Source organism: Sycon ciliatum, unplaced genomic scaffold (genome assembly GCF_964019385.1).
Source record: "Sycon ciliatum unplaced genomic scaffold, ocSycCili1.1 SCAFFOLD_2263, whole genome shotgun sequence".
Taxonomy (NCBI): Eukaryota; Metazoa; Porifera; class Calcarea; order Leucosolenida; family Sycettidae; genus Sycon; species Sycon ciliatum.
The window spans coordinates 2,720-12,520 of record NW_027044762.1 but is presented as its reverse complement, the minus strand read 5'-3'; the positions used below and the strand labels follow the sequence as shown (position 1 = coordinate 12,520).

Here is a 9,801-nt window from a genome sequence, read left to right as displayed (position 1 = left end):
TCTTATCGCTCTCCATAAACAGCAAAGAAAAGATACAAGATGCTACAGTCAAACCTCGTTAGGACGAACACTGATAAGGCGAACTTTCCTTTAGTGCGAACTGGGGCCAATCCTATGGGTGGCCAGGCATCATATCAAGTCAAAATTATTCGTTTAGAGCGAATTTCGTACGGCGAACTTTCGTGAAGACGAACTAATTTCAAGCGTGATTTGAACAAAATCAGCGTGTAGTACGAACTTTTGGTCCCCGTGGGTACGCTGGCTGTAGTTATTCCGATAGTCGAGGCCTCTTGTACTACTTGCACTGGCAAAACATGTTACAAGGCGGATGTAATGGTGTCATTGCACATTGTACTTACCTATTGCTGGGTTATGTTAGGAAAAAATGTTTTACATTTGCCACAGCATGCACCTCCACATAAATACAATCCATATGATATGCATATCAATTTTTGTCAGATCTGGACAAGAAGAACTCCGGATACTGAGACAAACAAACTTGTTCGGTCCCTTGAAGTTCGTCCTAACGAGGTTTGACTGTACTTCTAGTACATGTGGTTGCAAACTTGTTAGGCTGTAGTACTCCACCTTTTGTGAGTGCTTCCGGACCTGCCCGGACACGGAGATCCCATGTCTTCTGGAGGTAATCAGCAATACATTGGTTGCAACGCTGCGGACTCCTGGAAAGCACATCAATCAGTCTCATGCCCCCTTCTGTGCCAGTATCCAGCAATGCAGTGACCGTCACCCTGACAGAATCTCTGTTGGGGTCGAGTCCTTTCGAGTGCTTGAATCCACGAACCAGCTGCTTGTGCTCCTGAACGTCGAGTCGGATATAGAGCAGCCATCCATAGATTGGCCTGATGACATCGTACCAAAAGTCGGCCATCGCCTGCATTGTTAAAAGATAGTCAATCCGCCAATCTACAAATTACTGCAGCTGCATTGCATACTAGTACTAGGGGGGGGGGGGAGGGGGAGGGAGGGGGGGGGGGGAGGGGAGGGGGGGGGGGAGGGAGGGGGGGGGGGGAGGGAGGGGGGGGGGGGGAGGGAGGGCAGACCACGGGCATGTCTACAATCCGAACTGCTAAAAACTGAACATGTTTCTCAATAATAGAGTGGATGGCTCTTGTTGTAAATGTTAAAGTAAAGTTAGCACATTCCCTCATCAGTTGAGCTTGGGGAGGCTAATGAAGTTTGTGCACCGAGAGCACTGCAATGTGTAGTGCTCTCTGAGCCTAAACATCACTAGTGATACCAATTTACAGTGGCACTCCTTTTCCAGCACCCACAAACACCTCGCGAACTCCAGACAGCAGGGTGAGTTAGTGTCGCTCCTGTCCACCAACGTAACCAAATCTTATACAGTCAGCGAGTGCGACAAAATTGCACAAAACTGACAAGAAGTACTGACCTATACGGCGAAACGTACGTCGTGTGGAACTACTTGTTATTGTATATAACTAGTCCATCATACATGATAGTGGAGTTCAGTAGGATGTTGACGTTTCGTTTTGTCACAATTCATCTTCGCTTAGCTTCCCCTTTCTATCTTTATTACATAAACTTGAGCCTCCCAAGTTGGGTAGTCTGTTGCTTTGCGTCGTCGAGTTGTAGTAAGGCTGGTATGTCCAATAGTCTTACTAGTTTCGTCATCATCCAGTAACTTTCGGCATTCTTTGTTGCCATGAAGCGTAGCTCGCGCTCTTCTTCATTGTGCTTTCCTTCCCCTCTTGGACCTTTCCGAACCTGAGCCTTCCAAGTTAGAAGGTTGTTGGTTTGCGCCTTGGAGAAGTGTTGCAGCTAGGTGTCAGGTCGCCGAATGTCTCAGTACTCCTTGTCAGTTTCGTGCCATTTTGTCGCACTCGCTGACTGTATAAGATCTGGTTACGTTGGTGGACAGTTTGTCATAACTCGTAACATTTTGTCTTTCTCCTTTTTCACAACAATAATTAGGGCTGAAACAATTATACCGATAACTCGCATCTCGATCGTTAAGAGTGCAATCGATAATCGTTAGTGTTCAAAACGAGTGCTAACGATTTTTATGCATGTATATGAGTGACAGTATTCTAGCCCTTGCCCTCCATCCGATAGCGGATACGAGTACATTCCTGTACTTTCAAGCGCAGTAAAATTGATTTGTGGCTTTGAAAGAGATCGGAAGAGAGTACTTTTGATCTTTTCAGTTCATTTGCGGGAAAGGTCAGAGATAAGAGGAGTTGCCGGAGGGTGATGACAAGATTCTTCGCTCTAGAAACAACATGAAATTCTCTAGGTCATGTTGATAAACCAGCCAGATGTCTACAGATGTCAACAGTGCGGTGCCACAACTTTCTAACGTAGCAAAGGTATCGTCGAATTTCTTCATAAACTGGTGTTCGAGGTACACGGGTAGAGCCGACAAGAATCGATAATACCAATATATCGATCGTTAATGATATTGGTTGATCGTTAAGAGTTATTGAATGATCGTTTCAGCCCTAACAATAATAATAACAATTTTAGACAGCTACTCTGAACATGGATGCGGCTAATGGCTAATGCCAGGAATGGTTTTTTTGGCACTTGTGCCAGTAGTTGTGAGACTCATCCCCAGCCCCCACCGTTAAGGCCACTTAGGCGCTGCATCTGCCACTAGCCGACTAGGGTTCACCGGGCGATTATTAAATAATATTTACTTTGACTTATTTTTTTACTCTGCACTACTTACTATGATTGCAGGCTTTCAAGTTTCAGCAATGGAAGGTTTTCTGTAGGTTCAGTGATGACGGGTACTGCTGTGCGCGTGCACCGGTGACTAACTCACTGATACTCGATAGCGCGCTAAACGCAGTGTTCTACATCTTGCGTGGCTGGATCAGCGAGAAACTCTTCATCCAGGCCCCAACTCCTGGAGACGTCTTCAGACCATGTAGAATCTGCTCAGTGAGAAGTAGTTGTGGGGCCACGGAGCTCATAGCGCGCTGGCGCATCCAGGCGCTAATGGCTTTTTCGACCTCGGCCCGGAGCCGTGGCTTGAGCTAATTTTGGTCCGATCGGCGGGAAATAGCGTACTTCACCGCTACTAAGCTTAGGACTGGCTGCTAGAAATCTACCAGTTGTAGTCTCTTCACGAATCCTAGCAGGCCAAGGCAGAGAGACGTATGCGAAGACAAGACGACTCCAAGAAAACGCTTCTCCACTGCTCCAGTGCTAGCATGCTACGAACAAGATTCAAGAATGCATGCGATCGCGAGTGCGCGCGAAATACCAGCTGACAAAAAAATTAAAGTATTAAATTAGTTAGTTTCGATCGAGCGTCGACATGTCGCTGACGTCCGTCCAGTACTAGAGTCTACCGCGGTACGGCCCGGGTGCACTAATAAGACTTAGTAATTAGTTACTAGTAGTTAGTATGATCATGATGATCACCATGCTTGAAAGGCATGATCATTATTCTTTGATACCGGTATTTTATAGTAATTATACTTCAAGTACCGGTATCGGGCCGGCCGCGGGGCGGAGGTACATTGAAAAAATAAAAGGACCTTGCTTATTACTAATACCAAGAGTACATAAACAAGAGTGTGCAACTCCAGCTATGGGGTCTGCGACGGCAGAACTTCACATCACGTGATGAACCCGTGCACTCTAGTGCATGATAGATACTGGGTTGTACGCAGCCCAGCTTTGGGTACAACTCTCTTGTGGTCACTTTGCACTGTTTGCCAGCATAACCTTTTGAACCATGTCACGTGATGTGAAGTTCTGCCGTCGCAGCACAGCATAGAGGTTGTGCAGGCAGTTGCACACTCTTGTTTATGTACTCTTGCTAATACTAGCTAGGGGTAAACTAAACTAAAGATGAAGAGTCGTGCAAGCCCTTTCAATTAAAGTTTCATCACACTGCCTATAATGTACTACCACTCTCTTCATGTAAATCATGTAATGGTCTTGATTCTTGCTGTTCGGTTCTATTCACTTGGTCCGAAACTTCGCACAACGGGGCGTCGATAGAGACGAACATTAGTGAGGTTTTGCATTCCGAATTTCGGTACAGCGTTCTTCGGTCATTTGTCGAACATCAAAATGTCGAATTTTCGCACCAACGTTTGTTTTGCAAGTCGAAAATGATGTGTTTTCATTTCGTGAGCCCCAGCATCAGCAACGTCCTGTCCCGTGCGCCTTTTCTTGCTGATTCCAACGAACTTTGATCGCCCAAAGAGTCGAGGGCCAAACCTGCCTCCTCAGTCGCCTCAGAAAAACCAACTCCATAGCCAAGTCAAATTTTATGCGTGTCGCCATAGTCTTTTCAGCCACACAGATGACGGTGAGGACACTCCAGGCGAAAGAGAGTCGACAGGCAGTGGAGAGGAGCAATCAGAGGTAGCTGACGATGCTATGTCGCCAAAGACGCCTGCCAAGCGATGCCGAGATAAGAAACCTCTTTGAATAAATCACGCGCTAGCGCTCTTCTACAAGAAAATGCATCCGAAAAATATTTTCGGCAAAGTGAGCTTTTTCCGAACAAACACTCCGAATCTTCGTGTGCATTTTCGACCTCGCTCCCGCGTGTCGAATCTTTTTGCCGAATTTCGGAATGCAAAACCTCACGAAAAGCCATGTCCACCGTGTTTCTGAATGTAGGCCAGTGCGGCGTTCAACTGGGCGAGGCTTTCTGGAAGTGTGTGGACGAGCGCACCGCTGGCACTGGCAGTGCGGCGGACAGCACTGGAGAGACACCCATTCTACACGGTGGACGGTCGACAACGCCGAGTGCTGGTCGACACGGAGCCGAAAGTCCTGGACGCGGTGCGCCGGACGTCGTGCCGCTCAAATATTCGGAATAAGTCCTGGCAATGCAGCAGGCAGCAAGGCCAGTGCAACATCGACCAATGATTATGTACTACGAGATGAGAATGTTCTGTGCAGTCGTCGTGGGCGCGGTGCGAACTGGGCCATGGGCTACAGCAAGCTTGTGGAGTCGGCCAGTGGAACTGGAAGTCGCTGTATAGATGGTTGCACCCTGCTGGACCAAACGCTCGAGTCTCTGCGACGTGAAGTGGAGCGCTGTGAATCGTTCTCAGGATTCGTTGTGACGCACAGCTTGAGTGGCGGTACTGGATCAGGTGAGCCATCATGATACTACATGTACTATTAAAGGGGAAGTTAAGGCAAAAATTAAAATTTCACCAGTTGTAGTCTTCGGGGTGCTGAGTCGAATGGTCTTGGTCCGAGAAAGCTGAGACGCTCCCTTCCTACTTGAATCCCAATTGAACTCGCGCACTTCCACCTAAACTGGGTGACTGCGCCCTACTAGATGGGGATTTGTATGCAAAATGTCACTAAAAGCGCCGTTTCGTTCTTATAAAAGCACGGATGACCGCGATTGGCCCATATGTTGTAGTCTTTTGGACGCTGCGTCGACTGGTTTTGGTCCGAAAAGGCTGCGATGCAGCGTTCCTCCTTTATTCCCAATCGAACATGGTTGAACAAGCGGTCACGTGCTCCTGCGTACGCCAGTCACCTGGTCACCGTGCCTGCAGGGTACAACTTACTAGCCTGTTTGACCTTTTTTGGGTGCAGTCCTGTCACTCGAGTTGAACCTTGGTGTGAAAGTTGTCGCCTGTTGTCGCCTGCGTGGTGACCAGGTGATTCGGGCACCCAGGAGCACGTGACCGCTTGTTCAAGCATGTTCGATTGGGAATAAAGAAGGAACGCTGCATCGCAGCCTTTTCGGACCAAAACCAGTCGACTCAGCGTCCAAAAGACTACAACATATGGGCCAATCGCGGTCATCCGTGCTTTTATAAGAACGAAATGGCGCTTTTAGTGACATTTTGCATACAAATCCCCATCTAGTAGGGCGCCGTCACCCAGTTTCGGTGGAAGTGCGCGAGTTCGATTGGGATTCAAGTAGGAAGGGAGCGTCTCAGCTTTCTCGGACCAAGACCATTCGACTCAGCACCCCGAAGACTACAACTGGTGAAATTTTAATTTTTGCCTTAACTTCCCCTTTAATTATTATTTTAGTATCGATCACATATTTCACAAGTTGCAGTCTTCGGGGTGCTGAGTCGAATGGTATTGGTCCGAGGAAGCTGAGACGCTCCCTTCCTCCTTTATTCCCAATCAAACTCGCGCACTTCCACCGAAACTGGGTGACTGCGCACTACAAGATGGGGATTTGTATGCAAAATGTCACTAAAAGCGCCATTTCGTTCCTATAAAAGCACGGATGACCGCGATTGGCCCATATGTTGTAGTCTTTTGGACATTGGGTCGACTGGTTATGGTAGGAAAAGGCTGCGATGCAGCGTCCGTCCTTCTTCCCAATCAAACACGGGTGTGTAAGCGGTTTTGGGGGGGGGGGGGGGGGATTCTTTTCTGTCAGTCTCCTGACAGGAAATAACGAGTGACTGCTCACTGTCTCCTGCACTTTCCTTACACAAAGGCCTGAAATAATCGAACGATTTCCCTTCGTTCTCCTTGCAGGCATGGGGAGCCACTTGGTTGAGTGTTTGCGTGACGAGTACCCACTTGCTCAGCAGCTGTCGGTATGTGTAGCACTGCTGCTGAATGGTGAAAGTCCAATGCAGTGGTATAACTGCACCCTTTGTCTTCAGCACCTGTACAGCCACTGTGACGGGATACTGCTACTGGAGAACGACTTGCTACTCCGACAGTGCCAGAGCGAACAGGCGTCGACGGCGGCACACTACCGACCTCGAACGGCAGCGTCCGCATCAGCGACGAGTTGTACGCACGCGACGCTTGCCGACATGAATCGTCTCGGCGCCGAGATGATGTGCGGCCTATTTCTTCCGACGGAGAATTCCGCTTCCGGAGCATCCCTGGGAGGGTAAGTAAACTATAGAGTGCATTGTATAATTATAACACGTTTTAGGAGCACACACTTCAGGTCCTTCAACAACATTTACGTGTGAAAAATTTCAGTGCGTTGCTGAAGAACCTGAAGTGTCTGTTCCTACAAGTACATGTTCGCTTCACTGCACTGGTGTTGCTGTGGAGACTGCAGTTCTGCAGTCTAACCATCTCTCTGCAGCGATCAGCCCATAGTGCAGAGAAAGCGGGCTGCTATAGATGTGAATGGTATGATCTGCTCGTCCACTACAAGAACAAAACATGAACACTACAGCACTGCCGGGTGCCGAAGAACGGAGTGCCGAAGAACGACCAGGCACAGCATGCCAATGTATGGACAATGACTCAACCGCAATAGACGGTAATACATGAAAGTAGGACTGAACGGTCTAGGCTAGGAGGCTAACCCCCCAGTTCTTCGGTGGCCGACAGTACTGTACAATCACAGGGTTTGTGGCTCTACACTTCTACTGAGTCTGAACGTTACCAACGTCCCTTACGAGCCGTGTTCATTACTTGGAATGCGGCTACACTGCTAACCTGGTCAGTGGTGTGAGTCCTGGAGCCGGTGAACTATACGGTTCCTTGTAGAAATAGGATTTCAAACCGGAAGATGTGTCTCGCACTGAGTAAAAATCCTGGGAACATGATCCCAGTACTCTGAAAAGGAACATTCCTTGCATGTTCCTCAACTATCCCGGCATAATTTTAAAACCAGACTCCACCGTACTGAAGTGCTGCACATTATGATCAGTAACCTTGAGGGTAACGTGAAAGCAGCTGATAGGATTTTTGCTCTTTGACCCGTGACTTTGGTGAAGTAAAATATAAGTCAACAACAACTTTGCAGCGGGTCTCATCTTTTTGGCAATTCACCTCTTTCGGACCTGAACTTGTCTTTTGTCCTTGAGGGTGGTGTGCGCTCCTGCGGATGACTGGTTCTGATCAATGTCACCTGTGATCAGTGGAACAGATATCTACTGTCACTGAGAGTGATGTTTTCCCTACATGGTTGCATGGTTTCTAGCCCTGGGCACAACACAATGTACTTGATTGGCATGCAACATCTGCTACCCAATGCCACGTGAATGTGATGAGAAGAAGTGGGCACTGGGGACAGAACATCATGTCAACAGAGCACCTTGCTTTCATGATGATGAGGTCTTTGCAAAGCGTCCGAGATATGGCCGGGTTTGGTGCCTTTTATCTGCTACAAACATTGCTTACCAATGGCTGCTGCTACTTCACTCGCCGCTGTATTTCATACCGGTCATAGTTCACAGGTGGTGCAGCTGGGGGTTTGGCGGAGCATGACTGTTATGGAGGTGTTTTCAAGTCTAAAGAACATGCTGCAGTGGAGTTAGAATTCTGGCCTGGGGACTCGTTGGAAAGCTGCGAAATGCATTCTCTTTACCTCATACATGTATCCTCAGGGAGTGATGGTAGTGTTTGGATGACGACTCTGCGTGAGAAAGCAAGTCATTGGGTACAGTCTTTGTAGGATACAGATACACTTCTTAGCAGCTTATACAATAGTCTCCGGTCTTTTCTCTGTATTTTCTCTGGGCACATCTCTTGGTGATATCCGTGTCGACACCACCACCATCACTGCCGCCTATGCCGATGATCTGTGCGTAGCTGGTCAATAGGTCTTGAACCGTGGGACCTATGCAGAACGGTGTGTCCGCTGCCTTCCCTGAAGCTGTTCACGGTGGACCACTGCCGGCAGTCTCACGCCCGATCGTGGACGGCGATGGCTGATCAGCTGGCAAAGCAGCACCGGCTGACGCGCTACGCCCGGGGATCCGGCACCACAGCACCTGCACACAGCCGGCACATTTCGGACGTTCTGAGCCGCTTGAGTGCGGCTCAGTACCAGACGACAAGCCTAGTGGCAGTGACACGTGGCTCGCGGCGTGATGCTCTCGTAAGTGAGCTGGGTGCGCTGGAGAAGAACTTGTCGAAGGGGTTCAGGTGTGCAGATTGGAACCCTTCGCCGGTGGACATTTGGACGGCGAGGGCGGCAGGCGGGTCACGTGCCTCCACAACGCTGACGGTGGCGTGTAACAGTGCATCAGTGGTGCATACAGTGAGTACTATTCTGAACAAATCCGAGCGCATGTTTGCCAGTGGCGCATTCCTGCACTGGTATGAACGCTACGGCTGCGAGCGAGAGCGTCTCAGTGAGGCGTTTGCTCTTTTGCACGATGTGCTCGATGAATACTTAACAGCTGTGACGTAGAGACAGGTATAATATGTATAAGACTTTCTTCACCTCTGCAATCAAAGACCCCTCGCACACGTGCACATAGACTTTGTTCAATGACCCTGCAAATCATTGGTCAAGTTTCAATACGGGTCGTGCAGCGTTTGTGTGCAGCTGGCCAGACATCTGATTAAAAGCGGCCCATTGTGGATTGCTTCTACCCCATTTAGCACCGTTGTTAAGTTGACCATTGTAGTATAAGGCAAGCTCGGTTTTTTGGGTGAATCACTGGTGTTGAAAAAGTGTGGCTTATGCTCCGGAAAATACGGTGCGATTGCATCCACTCAATGTATGCATGACTGTTTAGTCGAATCTGGATGTGACCAACCCACCTCTGGGACTGCAGGGCTGATTGAATCCACAACCGTGATCCTGTTTGTCCCTGTAGCCGATCTGCCCTTTGAAAATATGTTCTGTGTGACCAGCCCACCTCTGGGACTGCAGGGCTGACTGAGTCCACAACATCCTGTTTGTCCCTGTAGCCGATCTGCCCTTTGAAAGTATGTTGCGTGTGACTGGTGGGAAGAAGCGAATCACTCAAGATTTCTGTTTGACTGCTCGACCGATGGGCCATCGTAGCATACTAGTATAGTAAAGACCGAGGCAAAGGCGAGGGGTCTTTTACGAGGCGATGAATACTAGTATCAGGGAGGCGGACATTACGGAAA

At 48.8% G+C, this 9,801-nt stretch overlaps 1 protein-coding gene and 1 long non-coding RNA gene across 2 annotated transcripts; one reads left to right on the top strand and one right to left on the bottom strand.

Annotated features, from left to right (window-relative positions):
• Window positions 1-329: 329 nt before the first annotated feature.
• Window positions 330-3,266, bottom strand: LOC135830581 (uncharacterized). Its single transcript, XR_010556065.1, has 2 exons — window positions 2,714-3,266; window positions 330-892 (listed from the first exon to the last, which is right to left on the bottom strand). It is a non-coding gene; the product is annotated as an uncharacterized LOC135830581 (long non-coding RNA).
• A 1,314-nt stretch (window positions 3,267-4,580) lies between these two features.
• Window positions 4,581-9,361, top strand: LOC135830580 (tubulin delta chain-like). The gene is made up of 3 exons (XM_065342817.1): window positions 4,581-5,111; window positions 6,478-6,844; window positions 8,506-9,361. Exons 1-3 carry the CDS (start codon window positions 4,583-4,585, stop codon window positions 9,107-9,109), a joined length of 1,500 nt encoding a protein of 499 aa, XP_065198889.1. The 5' UTR covers window positions 4,581-4,582; the 3' UTR covers window positions 9,110-9,361.
• The last annotated feature ends 440 nt before the right edge of the window (window positions 9,362-9,801 follow it).